Source organism: Pelobates fuscus, chromosome 6 (assembly GCF_036172605.1).
Source record: "Pelobates fuscus isolate aPelFus1 chromosome 6, aPelFus1.pri, whole genome shotgun sequence".
In the NCBI taxonomy this organism is placed as follows: domain Eukaryota; kingdom Metazoa; phylum Chordata; class Amphibia; order Anura; family Pelobatidae; genus Pelobates; species Pelobates fuscus.
Genome location: NC_086322.1, coordinates 102,242,363 through 102,261,967, shown reverse-complemented (window position 1 = coordinate 102,261,967; position 19,605 = coordinate 102,242,363). Strand labels below are relative to the sequence as shown.

Here is a 19,605-nt window from a genome sequence, read left to right as displayed (position 1 = left end):
AGCCACACTTCCCTACATGTGACTTGCACAGCCTGCATGAAGAAATGGTTTCATTATCAAATAGATCGAACACACTTTTTATCTCCTCCTTTGTTAATTTACTTTAATCACACACAGGAGGGCCCTGTAGACTCTAGCAAGCTATTAACAGAGTAGGAAGATAAGGAATTCTAAATTATTGTCGAAATATTTTTTGTGTGGAAATTATGCAGATTGTCAGCAGAAATTCTACATTAAACAAACTGTGCAAAAAATGAAATTCAAATTATATCTCTCTTTACAGGAAGTGTTTAGGGAGACTGTATAGATTACATGCAGGGATGTGTAACTAGGGCTGCATAAACAAAGTAATTAAAGCAACACTATAGTGTTAGGAATGCAACATGCATACATGTATTGCTAACACTGTAGTGCTGGAGTAAATATTTAGGTGATCAGCCCCGCTCTCTGTTGAGTTAAAACATGTTTAACTTACCTTATCTTGCCTGCAGGGACATTCCATAGACACCAGAACGACTACATTACGATTTAGTGGTTCTGGTGACTATAGTGTCCCTTTAACTACTAAATGGCAGAGAATTGAGCAGTGAGACTGCAGGGTCATGATCTATACACCAAAACTGCTTCATTAAGTTAAAGTTGTATTGGTGACTATAGTATCCCTTTAAGTGCTCCTTATGGAGATATGTGTCTATTTTTGCTGTGTGGTAATTCATAATTTCCATCTACTTCAGATGCACTCCAGAACCTTGTTGGACAGCAGAATGCCCGTCATGGTATAATTAAAATATTTAATGCACTCCAGGAAAACCGGGCTAATAAGCATTTACTTTATGTAAGTATCAGCTGTTAAATTTGAATTATGTGGCTGTTGTTTGCCAAACTGCATCCAAAAGGTATATTACAAATCTTTAGCAATTACCTAGGTCAAGGTCCATCATGGATAGGCCATGGATAGGCTCTATCAATATTCAATTAAGACACAATTGATTACTTTCTGAATCCTGGAGCACTGTTGGTCACTGCATACCAGTTTGAGAAACAATGTCTGTCCCTCGTTACAAGTTAACCCTGTATCTATTGGTACACAGTGTAATCCCTATGCCAGCATGGAATTTTCAGAACCCACTGACACTAAACGTACAGGACATTAATATTGTTATGTGACCTATGAAGACATCAGGCCATAACCGTGTGAATAGAAGCTGTAATAGTTACAGGACATCATGCTTCTAAGTTGGTGCCATTCTCATTGACTTACATTTTGACTTTCTTTGCAGGTGCTGATGGAACTGCTGCTAATCGAGCTGTGTCCAGAGCTACGGACCCATATAGAACAAGTCAAGCTTAGCCCAACCGCTGACACCTCCAAGTGACGCACTACTCCTAATGTCTGTGTAACCATGGACATGCAAATTATTTTCCTCTTTTCCACAGAGGACCAACTGAGGACTATTTATTTCCCAGTGTTTTTCCTTTATGTTGTGTCCCATTTCCAGGTCACGGAGGAAGACAATTGCCGTTGTATGTGTAGAAATAAAGAATTAATGCTGCATTGTTACCAGTTTTATTTAAAAAAATTTGGTTTAGAATATGAACTGAACTGCAAATGTACTGTATCTTGTGAGAAAACAGAAATCCCTTTTAACCTCGTCAGTGCTGATCAGAAACCGTGGACATATGGGAATTTAGGATGTTACAATTTTTTTTATTTTATTTTTTGTTTACTGGTGTGAAAAACAACTGAATGTTGTATAGTTCCATCTCCCTCTTATTGAGGACCTTGAACATTCCTTTATTATTTCCGGTGTTTTGAAGAATGTTTTGTGCAATACTTTCTGTAATGTTATTGTGAATATTTTATTCTTGATTGCTTTTATTTTTACCAAAGACTGCCCATTATTTAAAATATTTGTAAGCAATAAATAAAAATGGACTCATTTTATGTTTAGGATGTCTACCTTAAGATACCAGCCTTTCTGATTACCGAAAGATAGATGAGAGTTTAGAAATGAATAATGCAAGAGCATGCATAGAATTTGAGGCCATTGTGTGGGGGAAAAAATCTCTTAATTTAGATTCTAATAATGGAGACATCCTCCTAGTTGGAGAACAATCCAATGCTTTTCTATTTGTTAAAGAACAATGCTTTTCTATTTGTCTCTGTAAAAGGATCATTTACTGTTGAAGCTACAGTGACCACAGTCTAATTGTTGTTCATTATATCTTAAAATAATTCTCATGGGGGAATGAACTAGTGGTGTGTTTTTTGTGAATCCATAATGCTTCTCTTTCTGAAAGGGGATCATTAATTAGCAAGCACAATGAATTATCATTATGTATCAACTACCAGCATTGTACACAGAGCTCTGGCATTTGCAAATGTAAAAGTAAAGGCCCTGTCTGTCTTAACCATGGTACTTAAATAACTGATGATGTGAAACCAACGGCCCTGCAATCAGAGCTGGATTATTTATAAAGCACCAACATATTCCACATCGATGTACAATCAGGGGAAAATAGATTGTACCGTATAGACAACCAATGCAATAGAAATAGAGGATGATACCCATGAGCTGAGATCACCACTTCCCTTTTATATAAAGTACTAAGCTTAATGGCTCGTGAGCTTACAATCTAAAGAATATGAAGGGGTCTTGAGGCAAGTGGGGAGATTGGAAGGTAAAGGACATGTCTTAGACCATTCGCACAGGGTGCTAAGAACAGGGAAAATGGAGCTATTGCTTGTAGTGGATGGTGTGTGAGGTCTCTAGGTAGCATAGAATAAAGAGATCTCACATAAGCGATATAAGATATATACTGCTGGTGAAAGGAGGGAGCAGGGTAAGAATAAAAAAAGGGGAAAGAAATGCAGAAAACAGTAAATACTGTGTATACAGAAAATTGCATTGAGAAAGTAACAATGGAGAAAAAAACATAACACATCAATCAGGGCTTAAATTTTGAAGTGTTCTGCTACTATCCAGGCCTTAAAATGTAGCCGGCACTGCAGGTTTTAGTATACCCTTCAACATGACTGTCAAAATGAAGACCTAAATAGTCAGTTTGGCTCCTTTGGCCTTAAATTTGAAAATCAATTAGAATTTCCAACCGTTGTCGTATTGGTGATTAAACTTGACAGCGATTTGCAATGTTTCCTGGCTGCTAATGGTGAACATTTACCATTTCCAGACTGTATTATTAGATTGAAGTTGTGGTCACGTGGATAATAGGTGAGAGGACTCTTTTAGCAGCGATTTTAAAGTTTTGCTATAGCAGCGATCAGTGAGGATGCACAAATCACCATTGAGAAAGCTATATAACTTTATATACATTTAATCAGACCAATCCGTAAATACGAGGCAGGAAAAAGGGGAGTTTAACTCCTCTGAACCTGTCCCTCATGGGCACGACCATCTTCTTCCGGACGCCCCTCTTCTGCACATGTGCAAGTGTACAGCACTGAGGTCTAGGGAGGATCTAGCAAGACCCTCCATAGACCGAGCCAATTCCCTGCAGCCGTCACTTGCTACTGCTGGGAGAATTAACTCTTCTAGATGACAGTAGGCCCTAATGTGCCACTTTAATTCAAAGAAGTCTACAAACTGACAATTGGACAACAAACCGCATTTCTATTATGCATTTTGTTTGTGTGAACCTTTTTTTACATTCTGCACAAAATGAATCTTATAGGTGGAAAAATTTCATTAAAAAAACCTAAAATTCACAGATTATTTTGACTGTAGTAATCATGAGATGTCTGTACATATATACACAGGTTTATTAATCATCGGGTTTATTTATAGCAGATTTCCAATGTAAAGCTTATCTAATAATAAGTTATAAGTCAATTGCCCTTTAATTGCAAGAGTATGTTCTTATTTGGAACAATAAAATACACAAAATTGGGGTGGAGCAAAAAGCTAAAATGCTACACATACATACATACATACAAATAAAAATCAATGTATATTGAGGTAGATGTAGAATCTAAAAACACAAACATAGGAGAAACCAATAGTACACATCAATTGTTAAAAAAAATAAACTGGGAACACTCACAAAGGTGGAGCCAAAATAATGCACTTGGCTCTGGTGTTTAGCGCCTGTGGATCATTTGTGATTTCCGTATTGTCTTATTTGGATAGACATTAAATGACCAAAACTGTTTCTGCTTAGTACCCTTAATTTGGGATGGATTTCAAATAAAGCAAGGGTTGCTTTAATTAATTAAGATGAAAAAATTATACTATTTTGATTATATTCTATGAAAGATTATCATTTAAGAGCAGAAGCGACCAATGTTATAATAGAATATGTATGAATCTTTGTTTATAGGAAATTGAATCATTAAAATTGGATGAAAATCAGGATTTTATTGAAAACTGTGGCTGCTAACTGTCATGGGAACTTGGATCCTCACATATCCCCCTCCCCAATTCAAAATGCTTTATTAAAGCACAGAAAGCAAAAAGACACAAATTGAGTTCTTGCATTTCACCTGCTTATTTAATCTGAGCCCATCATTTCTCATTATAGACCACTTATTGCATGTATTTTAAAATAATTTTTTTGGTAAAGTAATTTGTATATTTTTTAAGACATTTATTGGCTGTGAGTGCCTTATTAAGAATCCAATGGGAAAAAGTGGGAACAAAACTAAATCAATTGCTCTCTGGAATTATTTATTCTCACGTACAATGTAACTAGATTTTGCTGTAAATGAGATCGTAGTGAAGATCTGAAGCCACGTTCGCATCCAGGAGGCAAGCCTAAAGAGCAGGAAAGAAATTAAGGTATACTATAAATATCCATGAAAGGGTACATGTCTTACATATACTTTTACACCAAAATCCTCACAAGGGATTGGTATCAGAATAAAACTTATCAAGAAGCAGAATTGGTCATTTCATAATTTGTCTATGAAAATAAAAAAACATTAAAGAATATGAATGTACATTTGTTACCCAATGCAACTTAAAGAGAAAGGGTAGAACACTGTTTAACAGCAATTTTTTATTTTTTTTTAAACTATACAAACCATCTCTTTTTGAAGTCCAAAAATAACATTTGCATAGATGGCTGCATTGTCCTTTTAATTCTCATGTCAATTTCTGCAGAATCCTAATACACAAAATTAGCAGCTAAGGTAAAAAGAGATTCTAGGTGTATACTGGTAATATGGAGGGTAAGGTGCCAGGTAAAGTAGCAATTTAGCCTCAAAAGCAGATATTTAGAAAGCCATTATAAAATTGCTGAATCGGGCTAAATAATGCTTTGCTAATTTATTTAAAGTGCTTTTGTGGCTTAGAAATTCTATTTCATGCCATTGGAAAAACTACCTCAAATGAGGTCTGCTAAAAAACTAAGATGGTAGCTCTGGTTTTTCATTTTGCTGTTCTGCATCTGAAAGTTCTTAGTACATTACTTGAACCACTTAAGTTTTCATTATTAGCATTTCTGTCCAGCAGTATGTAGTTCTATCATACAGTATGTAGAATTCAAATGCTGCAGAAGGAAAATAGCGAATCAAGCTTGTTTTTTTTAAGATCCCACCTTAATTAACCCCTTAAGGACATGACATGTGTGACATGTCATTATTCCCTTTTATTCCAGAAGTTTGGTCCTTAAGGGGTTAAGGAAAAACTACACGCACCATAACCACTACAGCTTGCTGTAGGAGTTAAGGTGCCAGGAGAATCTTGACACCACTTCCCATTGTGAGTAGTCATACCATTCTTAAATGGTTTGGCTTCATACCTGGGGGGGCGCCATTCCCTGCCTCCACTAACGTTGGAACTTCCATTGGCTCTTCTGAACTAAGCCCAGGCACTGGTGCTTGGAGTGTTCCTTTAATGAATTCTGCCTGTCAGATCATACCTTTTCATGATCATCCCATCAACACTATGAAGTGGGATGTGTAGAAGAAAATAGATTTCCAACTTTAGTAAGGGCTGAAACAGGAGCCTACAGCCAAGCTTTCTGTAAAATTACCTGTTCTGTAACTTAGAATGCATATTAGTTCAAGCAGCTAGTATATTTTAACCAAATGTTTACATGTACAGACAGCTCTTCACAGCCCTCAGTAGAACACTTATGTGCAAGCAATGTTCCATAAGTGGAACTGTCACCATAACAACTAGTGATATCTTGTTGCTTTCTGCACTGATGGACCAAGTTCCTGTTAACATTAGAGATGTCCCGAATAGTTCGCTGGCGAATAGTTCCTGGCGAACATATGCGATGTTCGGTCCGCCCCCTATTCGTCATCATTGAGTAAACTTCGACCCTGTACCTCACAGTCAGCAGACACATTCCAGCCAATCAGCAGCAGACCCTCCCACCTCCTACACAGCGTACAATTTAGATTAATTCTGAAGCTGCATTCTTTTTTTTTTATATAAATTTTTTATTTTTTAGACAGAAGTGTGTTTTATTTGAGCATGCTAAGCTGAACCTGTGCACTGAGGGTCTGAGTATATAGCAGTACATTGTTGTGAAAGATGGCTGTCATGTTTAGGGTGTAGCTTGCACGACACGTTATCAACTGTGTATTTATATCAGAAGCTCCACTACTAGTTATAAATCAAGTGTGAGTCGCCCCATGAGATGAGACTAGTGAATAGCATAATACATGAACGGTTAAGGTAAAGGCATGTAAGGAACTACGACAATAAACTCTTTAGGAGGTGAAATAATGACATGTTTAAACGCTTGCTACTTTATGATTAGTTAATGTGCAGAGAGCAGTTCATGTCATCAAAGGCATGGTGTGGAGGATCGGCTATAGTGGGACATGCTTGGCAGGCTACTGTTTACTGCTTGTGCTCATCCGATCCCTTCTGGGCGCCAGGTGCAGAACCTGGGAGTCCCTGATACCTGGAACAACAAAGGCAAGTCTCTGGCTGAGTGCTGGGTTCGCGGCTTGAGGTGGTGGAAGCTTGTTTTGTCGGGTGGTCAGATCTGTCCCGGTGGTGCTTCACGTCCGGTGTGGGATTGTGGTGGCTTAAGGTGGAGGCGAGTGCTTGACGTGGGGCAGGCTCTGCATTTCTGTTTGTGCCTCCGGTCCTGTCTTCGACGCCTTTTGCGTTGGTGGATTTTAATGGGGACTGCTTCGCTTAGCTGTGGTGGAGCTTGTTGGGGCTTCCTGCTTGTTATTTGCTTCCAAAATTGATTAAAGAGTCTGTCCAGCTTAGACTCAATATCCTGCCATGCTTTGCTGGTACCAGGAGGACACGCGGCTGCCGCCATATTGGGAGAGTCGCAGATGAGTTTGTCAGCCTGGGCGGCTGTGCTCTGTGCGTCCATTAGCTCCATACAGCCTCTCAGGGGTGGACTGGGATAACCCCCACCGGTCCGAGGGGGGGGGGGGGTGGGTAACGGAGCTCCTGCCGGGAAGTAGCTGCTCCTGGGCATCCCAGGATCGGGAGATCGGCCGCCTCTCCTGCCCGGTGAGCACCAGGCGACACTTGCCACGTGGAGGTAAGTAAGACTCTGTCGAGTTGCTGACCGCTATTAAGCATGTCGGGTCGGTCAGGTAGGAGCAACATTGCTGGGTCATCCCCTTCTGGGGTGAAATTCGCTTGTTGATAGCTGCTTAAAGTGAGATATTGAGGGAGCTCACATGAAGTGCGTCTTTCCTCCATGACAGCTAGGCCCCGCCCCCCGGAAGCTGCATTCTTAATGAGAGGAGGGACAGTGTAGCTGCTGCTGATTTAATAGGGAAATCGATAGCTAGGCTAGTGTATTCAGTGTCCACTACAGTCCTGAAGGACTCATCTGATCTCTGCTGTAAGGACAGCACCCCAAAAAGCCAATTTTAGGGCTAGAACATCAGTCTGCTTTTATTTATTTTTTTACCTGTGTAATCTAATTGCAGTTGCCTGCCTGCCTGCCTGCCAGCCAGCGTGTGTGTCAGGCTCACAGCGTATACTGTGCCCACTTGCCCAGTGCCACCACTCTGGTGTCACAATAGCTTGCATTTAAAAAAACACTATAACTTTTTTGACTGTAATATAATAGCAGTCAGTTTCCTTCACACGTGTGCGTTTCAGGGCCTGCCAGGGCACAGTGTCACACCAGTGCAACTCATATCTGGTGTAACAGTAGTGTACATTTAAAAAAAAAAAATACAGGGGGCTTGTTGTCACCTTTCGGGGACCCTTGGTGTTGTACGTGGCTGGGTGGAGGAAGAGACCTTCAATGACATCAGTAAGGACAAGGAACGGGACATGGCTAGCTTGGTACCCAACCTTGTGCAAATGGGGAGTTTGCGGTTGTGCAAATGGACTGTTTGCGGTGCGTTAAGCGGGGAGTTTGGTCTGTCACTGTGAAGCGGGCGTAACCCTTACACTACCTGATCGATACAACATCATACCTGATGTTTTAAAGCACGGAGTTTTAATCCATAAAGGGCATAAATCACCGTCCAAACAATTTAGGAATGTTAGGTGATTTATGCCCTTTATGGATTAAAACCAGACTCTGCATCAACTATGTAATTTTCCATGGGAGTTTTGCCATGGATCCCCCTCCGGCATGCCACAGTCCAGGTGTTAGTCCCCTTGAAACAACTTTTCCATCACTATTGTGGCCAGAAAGAGTCCCTGTGGGTTTTAAAATTCGCCTGCCTAGTCTATGGCGGTTCGCCCGTTCGCGAACATTTGCGGAAATTAGCGTTCGCCATTTGCGAACGGAAAATGTTATGTTCGCGACATCTCTAGTTAACATTTATCACAAATTTAACCCCTTAGTGACCAAGCCGCTTTTAAATTTTCTTACCGTTTGGGACCAGGACTGTTTTTACATTTCTGCGGTGTTTGTGTTTAGCTGTAATTTTCCTCTTACTCATTTACTGTACCCACACATATTATATAGAGTTTTTCTCACCATTAAATGGTCTTTCTAAAGATACCATTTTTTTCATCATATCATATAATTTACCGTATATACTCGAGTATAAGCCGAGTTTTTCAGCCCATTTTTTGGGCTGAAAAACCCCAACTCGGCTTATACTCGAGTCAGAGTCTGTATTATGGCAATTTACATTGCCATAATACAGACCGGGGGAGAGGGGGACTGGCAGAGCTGTACTTACCTCTCCTGCAGCTCCTGTCAGCTCTCTCCTCCTCCGCGCCGTCCGTTCAGCACCTCGGTCAGCTCCCAGTGTAAGTCTCGCGAGAGCCGCGGCTCTCGCGAGACTTACACTGTGAGCTGACAGAGGGAGCTGCACGGACGGCGCGGAGGAGGAGAGAGCTGACAGGAGCTGCAGGAAAGGTAAGTACAGCTCTGCCAGCCCCCCTCTCCCCTCACTGAACTGCCACTGGACCACCAGGGAAGGAGCCCCCCTCCCTGCTATGTATCAAGCAGGGAGGGGGGACGAAAAAAAATAAGAAATAATAATAAAAAATTAATAATAACAAAAAAAAAGAGGTATAAGGACAACTATGGGAGGGAGGGGGGGTATAAGGACCACTATGGGAGGGAGGGGGGGGGGATAAGGACCACTATGGGAGGGAGGGGGGGGGGATAAGGACCACTATGGGAGGGAGGGGGGTATAAGGACCACTATGGGAGGGAGGGGGGGGGGATAAGGACCACTATGGGAGGGAGGGGGGGGGATAAGGACCACTATGGGAGGGAGGGGGGGGGGATAAGGACCACTATGGGAGGGAGGGGGGGGGATAAGGACCACTATGGGAGGGAGGGGGGGGGATAAGGACCACTATGGGAGGGAGGGGGTGGGATAAGGACCACTATGGGAGGGAGGGGGTGGGATAAGGACCACTATGGGAGGGAGGGGGGTATAAGGACCACTATGGGAGGGAGGGGGGGATAAGGACCACTATGGGAGGGAGGGGGGTATAAGGACCACTATGGGAGGGAGGGGGGATAAGGACCACTATGGGAGGGAGGGGGTGGGATAAGGACCACTATGGGAGGGAGGGGGGGTATAAGGACCACTATGGGAGGGAGGGGGGGGATAAGGACCACTATGGGAGGGAGGGGGGTATAAGGACCACTATGGGAGGGAGGGGGGGATAAGGACCACTATGGGAGGGAGGGGGGGTATAAGGACCACTATGGGAGGGAGAGGGGGGGATAAGGACCACTATGGGAGGGGGGGGGGTGTATATGGACCACTATGGGAGGGATGGGGGGGGATATGGACCACTATGGGAGGGATGGGGGGGATAAGGACCACTATGAGAGGGAGGGGGTGGGATAAGGACCACTAGGGGAGGGGAGGGTAAGGACCACTAGGGGAGGGGTGAGTCAGGACCACTGGGGGGGGGGGGTGAAGGAACACGGGGGTGGGGAGGTAAGGACCACTGAGGGAGGAGGAGGGGAAGTCAGGACATATGGGGGGGGAGGGGGCGGCAAAATGTTTTTTGCCTACGGCGGCAAATATCCTTGCACCGGCCCTGCACACACTGCATTCACACACACACACACTGCATTCACACACACACACACTGCATTCATGCGCACACACACTGCACTCGCACACACACTGCACTCATACACACACGCTGCACTCATACACACACACATACGCACACACTGCATTCATTATACACACACTGTAAATAAATATTCAATTAATATATTTTTTTTAGGATCTAATTTTATTTAGAAATTTACCAGTAGCTGCTGCATTTCCCACCCTAGTCTTATACTCGAGTCAATAAGTTTTCCCAGTTTTTTGGGATAAAATTAGGGGCCTCGGCTTATATTCGGGTCGGCTTATACTCGAGTATATACGGTACTATAAAAAACAAAATACGATGAAAAAAATTTAAACTTTTTCGCACTTTGACCCCCAAAATCTGTTACGCATCTACAACCGCCAAAAAACACGTGCTAAATAGTTTCTATATTTTGTCCTGAGTTTAGAAATACCCAATGTTAACATGTTCTCTTTTTGTTTTTTTAGTTATAGGGCTCTAAGTACAAGAAGAACATTGCTGTTTCAAAATATATATTTTTAAAATTTATCAAAAGTGACATTGTAACACTGTTATCTGTCATAAATCTCTGAATCACACCTCACATGTACATATTTTTTAAAGTAGACAACCCAGGGTATTCACTGTGGGGTATGTCCAGTCTCTTTTAGTAGTCACTTAGTCACAAACACTGGCCAAAGTTAGGATTCATATTTGTTTGTGTGTTAAAAAAGCAAAACACAATTATGAATGCTAACTTTGGCCAGTGTTTGTGACTAAGTGGCTACTAAAAAAAACTGAACATACTATTTTCAATACCTTGGGATGTCTTCTTTTGCAAATTGTGTGCCATCATGGGGGTAATTCTCAATTCTGAGCTACCATTCACTCTCAAAGGCAACATAACCAATATGGCAAATTTCAATGTGAAAAAAAAGAAAAATCAAGCCTTATATTTGACCCTGTAAATATCAAAAACACTATAAAACCTGTACATGGGGGGTACTGTTATACCCGGGAGACTTCGCTGAACATAAACAGTGTTTAAAAGTAGTAAAACATATCACAATATCATCAGCAAAAGTGACATTTGTGTGTGAAAAATGCAAAAAAAAAAAAATCACTTTCACTGACAATATCATCGCTGTGATATGTTTTACTGTTTTGAAACACTAATATTTGTGTTCAGCGAAGTCTACTGAGTAAAACAGTAGCCATGTACAGGTTTTAGGGTGTCTTGGAAAGTTACAGGGTTAAATATAGTGCTAGCAAAGTAAATTCTCTGGACATTCGGCCTGGGATGTCAGGCAGGTCCCCCAAATTGCAATCAATAAAATTATTTAATTATGTAAAAATATTACATAAATTTGCACTTGGAATTTAAATATATATACATATTTATATATTTGAAGTCTACGTGTATATTTATGTATTTATTTGTGTAAATTTGTATATTTCGTATTTTTATTTTTATATACATAGATATATATAATTTCATTCTAAGTGTGTATATATATATATATATATATATATATATATATATATACATATATATACCGACAAGCACCGGGCCACATAACAGATTACACTGGAGTGCAAGCATTTGGACATTGTTATATATATATATCAAAGTAGTCAGAATAAAATTTGTAATTATATATATATATATATATATATATATATATATATATTTATTTATTTTTTTATATATTAGACATGTGCCATTCGTTTCGTCACGAATGGCAATTCGGACGAATTTCAGACATATGGATACATCAGAATTTTTTGCAGACGGGGGACTTTCTGGGTTGTCAGACAGTGCCCCCAGTGGAGAAGAAGGCCGATCACCAGCAGGGGAACAGCGGCGATTGGGTAAGTGAATAGGAATACCTGGCGCCACATGGAGCAACACGGAAGTGATCACTTCATTGGAGGGGTCACCCGGCGGCCTGGCAGTGAAAGGGGGCATCACTGCCATACCCTTAGAGCGTCTGAAAGCAATCATTAGGGTACGTCAGCGGTTGTTAACTACGTTTCTTTGTCTGACGTACCCTGTTCGTCCGCGGTCACTAAGGGGTTAAAGTCTAATATACCTTTAACGGCTAACAATATTACTGTTAAACTGTCCCTGAATATTAAAGGAGACAGAAATACAGCTACTAAACCAAGTGCCCACCAACAAACATTCACAAGTTGAGTATTTAGGAAGCATTTTGTTGATGTACAAAATATTATTAAAATTGAATATCTCCAGAAGCCCCATATGGACACTTACCTTGGAGTAATATTGTCTAGCATCTGCTTCATCTTGTTTTATGCCCAAACCAAGCTGAAGACATCTAGCCAAGTAGAATGTGGCCATGGCAACGCCTTTTCTTGCGAATAAGGGAATGCAATCTGTTGCCTTTGCTAGCTGATCAATGTTCTCATACACTACAACCCTATCACGTACAGCAAAAATGATATTGGAAGAGAGCATTGTCAGTTATGGGAGTGCACATTACATAATCTGTCAATTTTGGAACAGTATAGAAGCACAAGTTCACTTACAGCCCTGGATTTAGACATTTGCAATTTCTACTGTAATTGGGTATGAAGGCGGCCATTTGAGGGTATTATACATTTACTTTAGTACCTATTAATGACATATTGATAACTGGGACACTAAGGAAACTTTACATATGTAATGGGCTGTCAACTTTAATGCCATATAGATCTGTGAAGTTGTACCTATTTTGTTACAATGTTTTATTAATCTGAATTTTATGTGATGGATCAGAACACAATAGTCGAAATTGGTGAAGTGATATGAGAAAAATATATGCATAAAACTATTTTTTAGAATATTGCGTATGTATTCACCCCCTTTGTTATGAAGCCCATAAAATGCTCTGGTGCAACCAATTACCTTCAGAAGTCATATAATTAGTGAAATGATGTCCACCTGTGTGCAATCTAAGTGTCACATGATCTGTCATTACATATACACACCTTTTTTGAAAGGCCCAGAGGCTGCAACACCTAAGCAAGAGGCACAACTAACCAAACACTGCCATGAAGACCAAGGAAATCTCCAAACCAGTAAGGGATTATGTTTTTGAGAAGTACAAGTCAGGGTTAGGTTATAAAAAAATATCCAAATCTTTGATGATCCCCAGAAGCACCACCAAATCTATCATAACAAAATGGAAAGAATATGGCACAACAGAAAACCTGCCAAGAGACGGCCGCCCACCAAAACTCACGGGCCGGGCAACGAGGGCATTAATCAGAGAGGCAGCACAGAGACCTAAGGTAACCCTGGAGGAGCTGCAGAGTTCCACAGCAGAGACTGGAGTATCTGTACATAGGACGTCCATAAGCCGTACGCTCCACAGAGTTGGGCTTTATGGCAGAGTGGACAGAAGATACCTATTAATTTCAGCAAAAAACTAAATGGCACATTTTGAGTTTGCAAAAAGGCGGGAGACTCCGAAAATGTATGGAGAAAGGTGCTCTGGTCTGATAAGACTAAAATTTAACTTTTCGGCCATCAAAGAAAACGCTATGTCTGGCGCAAACCCAACACATCACATCACCCAAAGAACACCATCCCCACAGTGAAACATGGTGGTGGCAGCATCATGCTGTGGGGATGTTTTTCAGCAGCTGGGACTGGGAAACTGGCCAGAGTTGAGGGAAAGATGGATGGTGCTAAATACAGGGATATTCAAGAGCAAAACCTGTACCACTCTGAGCGTGATTTGAGGCTAGGACGGAGGTTTACCTTCCAGCAGGACATTGACCCCAAACACACTGCTAAACACTTGAGTGGTTTAAGGGGAAACATGTAAATGTGTTGGAATAGCCTAGTCAAAGCCCAGACCTCAATCCAATAGAAAATCTGTGGTCAGACTTAAAGATTGCTGTTCACAAGCGCAAACCATCCAACTTGAAGGAGCTGGAGCAGTTTTGCAAGGAGAAATGGGCAAAAATCCCAGTGGTAAGATGTGGCAAGCTCATAGAGACTTATCCAAAGCGACCTGGAGCTGTGATTGACGCAAAAGGTGGCTCTACAAAGTATTGACTTTAGGGGGGGTGAGTAGTATGCACATTGACTTTTTCTGTTATTTTGTCCTATTTGATGTTTGCTTCACAATAAAAAAATCTTCAAAGTTTTGGGCATGTTCTGTAAATCAAACAATCCATGTTAATTCCAGGTTGTAAGGCAACAAAACACGAAAAATGCCAAGGGGGTGAATACTTTTGCAAGGCACTGTATGTGTGTACGCACAAATTTTAAATGTCTCTTTGTCAATAAAAGGTTAAGAACCACTACACCAAGGGAGCCTGCTCCTATTTATCATTCAATATGGATTTCATATTTTATGTATAGCACAATATTTATAAAGAAATGTTACACTGGATTACATCTCCATTCAAATAACTGTGCTTAACGCCATAATAGCTTGCAAACTGCTAATGGGAAGCACTTATCTGTACAGAAAAATCTAATTCTCGCATTATATATTTTTAACATGGATGATTCATACATTCTATAAAAGCAGTTAATTATCCTATGATTAAAACATTTGTGCCGTGTAAAAGAATTGGAAGTTCCTGGCGAATGCTACTAGTTTTGGGGTAGTTACCCCTGCTGGAACCCTCTATAAAATAGGTTATTGAATGAAAGCTCACATAGAGGGAGCGATTAAAAAAAGTTCTTATTTAGCACAATCAGCAGATCTACTTTTATTCTAAATGAAATAGAATTCACATAGGAAATCAATGGAATATTCCTGCTGGTTTGTTTGGTTTATGTTGTGATTGCTACTCTTGGAATTCTGCCCAAATTTCTGTTTGCTTTGATGCACACCTGTTGATATATATATATGAATTTCTATTCATGTTCAGTTGAAATGGGCTCTGCTAAAATTTGAATGGTTAATCATAGGTTAAATATGGAAAACAGGAAGGCAATGCAAGATAATGTTCCACCTAGATCAATCTGGCTTTATGCTTGTGGTGAGGTAAGGGGGGAAACATAATCAGAGCTCTTGACCTAATTCATGTAGTGAAGGCCCCAGTTCTACTTCTACCTACAGATGCTGACAAGGCATTTTAAATGGTGGACTGGGATTTCGTGCGTGTAATATTAGTCATTTAGCTTTGGTTTTTTTTTTGTTTCCTGGATAGCAGAGCTGTATTCAACTCCCTCGGACTGCCTCTGTATCAATAGGGCACTTATGGACCCTTAGTTATTATAAATGGCATGGACAGACAAGGGTACCCTCAATCACCACTAATATTTGCTCTCCCCTTGGAGACATTTTTTTTGGCAGGCAGGCTCTTCTCACCATAAAATTACAGCAGATCTGGATGACTTCCTGTGCACTTTGTCCTCCCCTGAGATTTCCTTACACACATTGATGGAGGAGATTCAGTTTTGGCACTCTGTCCAACCTGAGGTTCTTACTATCTATACCCTGTTCAGCGATTCCACAGCTTCAGAGTTATTTTCTGTTCCTGTGGTTCCAATCTAAAATAAAGTACCTTGCTATATGCTCACCTCTTCTTTATCCCAGCTTTTTCAATTCATTTTTCCCCCCATTTCTTAGTCCAACTGCACCAAGAGCTTCAGGATTGTAATGGGAAGTCGCTGCCCTGGTTGGGCCATACTAATTCAGTTATGATGACCATACTTTCACAATCATAACAATCATCTGTTCCTTAGCAGGTCTTAAAATTAAGTAAATAGTCATGCCTAGGGCAGCACAAAACCAGGATACACCACTGCAGCAATGATTTTAGAGAAGGAATTGTTGCTTCCCATCAAACTGAAAAGGGTTCTACGGCAATTTCAAAAAATTTAAAGTCCATCATTCTACAGTGATAAAAATTATTCAAAAGTGGAAAACATCCAAGACAGCTGCAAATCTTCAAGAAGAGAAAGTTCCAGTATATTCACTCAAAGGTCAGATCGTGCAATGCAAAAAACAAAACAAAAAAAAAAACAAGAGTTTTAGCTAGACTCTACAGGCCTCAGTTTGCATCTTAAAAGGTAAAGTTCATGTCAGTACAAAAAAAAAAAACAGTGAACAAGTATGGTTTGCTTGGAAGGGTTGCCAGAAGAAAGCCTCTTCTCTATAAAAAGAACATGGCAGCTCGGCTTAGGTTTGCAAAGTTGCATCTGAAAAAAACACAAGACTGGAACAATGTCCTTTGGACAGATGAGACCAAAGTGGAGATGTTTGGCCATAATGCACAGCTCCACGTTTGTCAAAAACCAAACTTAGCATATCAGCAAACACCTGATAAGGTGTACTTAGTTTTTCACACATGGCTTCTACATTTTGGATTCATTTTTGTTAAATAAATAAGGGCACGGTGTAATATGTCATGTGTTGTTGTTTATCTGATGTTGTATTTATCTAATTTTAAGACCTGCTAAGGAACAGATGATTGTCATTATGTCCTGAAATGTAAAACCATAAAATTCAAAGGAAGGTGTGCTCTCTTTTTCCCATGACTGTATGCTTGATACTTAGGTATTCATTTGGGGACATGAATCCAAGAGGATTTGGTATTCCCAATTACATTTGCCATAACATGTGGAGTGGTGGGTTATCTCTTCTAGGTATGGGAATGTACTATGCAGTCTTGCATCCTTCTAGAGTGGTGGCCTGGAGTCTGCAGAAACCCACCACGCTCTGGGTGATTCTGGAGAAGGTATCAAATAAATAAACCCCGTGCGGCTTTGGTATGGCTCAGCCTTTATATACACCACATCACAGATCTAAATACAGTCTAAAGTATTACTTTTATTTCTTAATGCTGAAGGTTCCGTATGTTTGGGGTATGGAAGCCCCAGGATTATTGAAGCTCCTAAATTGACTCAGTTAACATCAGACCATGTATAGTATTTTAATGCAACTGCAAATGAACTGCCCCATATCTGATGTTGTGTCAAAGCCTACTGTCTATTCTCTTAAATACATTCGGATTTAAAACAAATATATGAAAGGCCTTTCACACATTCACGCTTTGGACATGCCTATGGGGAAAATATACTCCTCATTCAATGGGAGATAAGCTCTAGTAAGTTCTCATTTCCAATATGATTAATATTCCTGTATTATCCATTACACTGTAATGCCTAACCTTGGCAGTGGCAGTGCAGATGTTTGTGAACTACATACCCTATGCTTCCCTGTCCATGGTGCTGAATGAAACAGGACATGTGTAATATATAGTATAGTATAGCTTATCCGAGATATTTCTTACATAACTTACATATAGAATGCAAAGCTTTTAAGAGTCTCTTCAAGCTTTCTATGCAAATAAAGATAAGGCTTCTCCTAATAAAATTACACATTGTTTATTTGGACACACAGTAAGATTGAAACAGAAAAGGCAATTTGGAGATTGCTTCCCTACCTCAGCAATTTTGATTTCAATTGTGCAAGGAAGTTGTCAACTGACAGTTTAGTGAATAAACCTCCTGAGATTGCACTACATGCACTCACATGACAAAGGGCACAAGGAAAATATATAGAAAAGTGCTTGGATTTTGTCAAACCTCCCCAACTATGAACGGCTCCTTCTGCATTACATATGTGATGCATTAGTAAACACAGACTTAGCAATAACATAAAGCCATTTTATACATATGAATTAGTTGGGTATTTGTTTAGAAATATATTGTGACCTGGAAAGTTGGTAACAATCAAAACCTGGGAGCAAACCTGCAATGAGTGACGTAAAAAAACAACAACACATCAAACGTTGTGTATGCGCAACATGTTATCTTACCGTTTGGCCAGTTCAACTGCTATTGTATAAAGTTTCCGGTGATAGTAGCAAGCTACCAGCTGTCCTTGAGCATATATGTTGCCACGCTCTGCTGCCTCCTTAAAGCACTCAATGGACGACTCAAGATCTTTCTTTGTTCCTATTCCATGGAGATACATGACACCCAGTGCACCTTGGGACTCCAAACTTCCATTACCGCAAGCTTCAGAATGCCAGGAAAAGGCCTGAAAAGACAGTGTAAACAGCTTAAAGACAATCTCAGTAGACACTGCACTCCACTGATCAATCTGTTACATATTCCAAGCTTATTACACATTTTGGCTCGGCAGAATTTTAACACTATAAGAGAAAGGTTACTTACACTCAGTAACTGTGTAAGGTTACAGACACTATCCCGACTCCCTATTGGTAATGATCCCCAAACCTTTCATGTACAGTAACCCTGTCTGTCACATTAAATAAGCCATTCTTACTGTGCCTGTTAATCTGATTGCAATTGTTTTGCCTACTGCCTAATTGAGAGCAATCATGTTGGCCATTGCCATTGGTTGAGTTGTAAGGAGTAGGTAAAATAGAAGAATGTTAAGAGTAGAGTGAGTCACAAGCACACAACACAGCACCTAGGGAATTAGGATGCCCGGGCGCACCTCCACACATGTTATCCTCTCCACACCCCCCATATCACCCATATTTCCTGAGCCCCCTCCACCCCTCTCCCCCCCCCATTTTATTCACATCACTTTTTTGAGGGACTCCGCAAACAACAGTGTGATTTGCGTTCGGGGGAGGTCGGAGCCGGGAGGAGCCGAATACTCTGACACACAATATCTAGACATGACACGAAGCAACATAGATACGCTATATTGACATAGGCACAGGCCGAAAAGACAGAGGCAAGACAGGGACAGGCCCATGGAGACCCGGTCTCCAAGACATAACACAAATAGACTGATGAGAGGATAGGAGCTGGGCAATCGCTCTATGGAAAATAAGGGCGACTAGATGCGAATACGACTCACATTTGAACAACGAGATACACAAAAACAAGGTCAGGCTCGCTAGAAGAAGAAAGATAAGAACACAGGCATGACAAAACCAGGAAGAGGCTTATTTCGCATTCTAGGACGCATGGCCCGCTTATGGAACTTAAACACGCATATTTAGACGAAATGGTTAAGAATGTAACATAATGCATCAAACAGACAAATCACTCACAAAAAAAATCTCAAACTCAACTATATATTCAGTTTGCCTATCTTGAGCTAAGATTCCCTTGTTCGTTCTACATAATTTATGATTTAGTGAATACAACCCAAAAAAGTTTACATTTATTTCATAATTTACTTCCAGAGCAAATTTTTTAGGA

At 40.6% G+C, this 19,605-nt stretch overlaps 2 protein-coding genes across 3 annotated transcripts in view; one reads left to right on the top strand and one right to left on the bottom strand.

Moving 5' to 3' along the window:
• The window catches only part of SNX25 (sorting nexin 25), a 200,037-nt gene extending 198,484 nt beyond the window's left edge, over nt 1-1,553 (top strand). The window contains exons 18-19 of the mRNA XM_063458117.1: nt 735-835; nt 1,281-1,553. Coding sequence (XP_063314187.1) covers nt 735-835; nt 1,281-1,376 — 197 coding nt within the window. The 3' untranslated portion in view covers nt 1,377-1,553. The remainder of the gene's footprint in view (nt 1-734; nt 836-1,280) is intronic.
• A 2,794-nt stretch (nt 1,554-4,347) lies between these two features.
• Nucleotides 4,348-19,605, bottom strand: part of LRP2BP (LRP2 binding protein) — a 39,019-nt gene continuing 23,761 nt past the window's right edge. For both annotated transcript variants that reach the window (XM_063459994.1, XM_063459995.1), the window contains exons 8-10: nt 18,240-18,463; nt 12,724-12,889; nt 4,348-4,772 (exon numbers count right to left, since the gene is read on the bottom strand). In XM_063459994.1, coding sequence (XP_063316064.1) covers nt 4,707-4,772; nt 12,724-12,889; nt 18,240-18,463 — 456 coding nt within the window. In that variant the 3' untranslated portion in view covers nt 4,348-4,706. The remainder of the gene's footprint in view (nt 4,773-12,723; nt 12,890-18,239; nt 18,464-19,605) is intronic.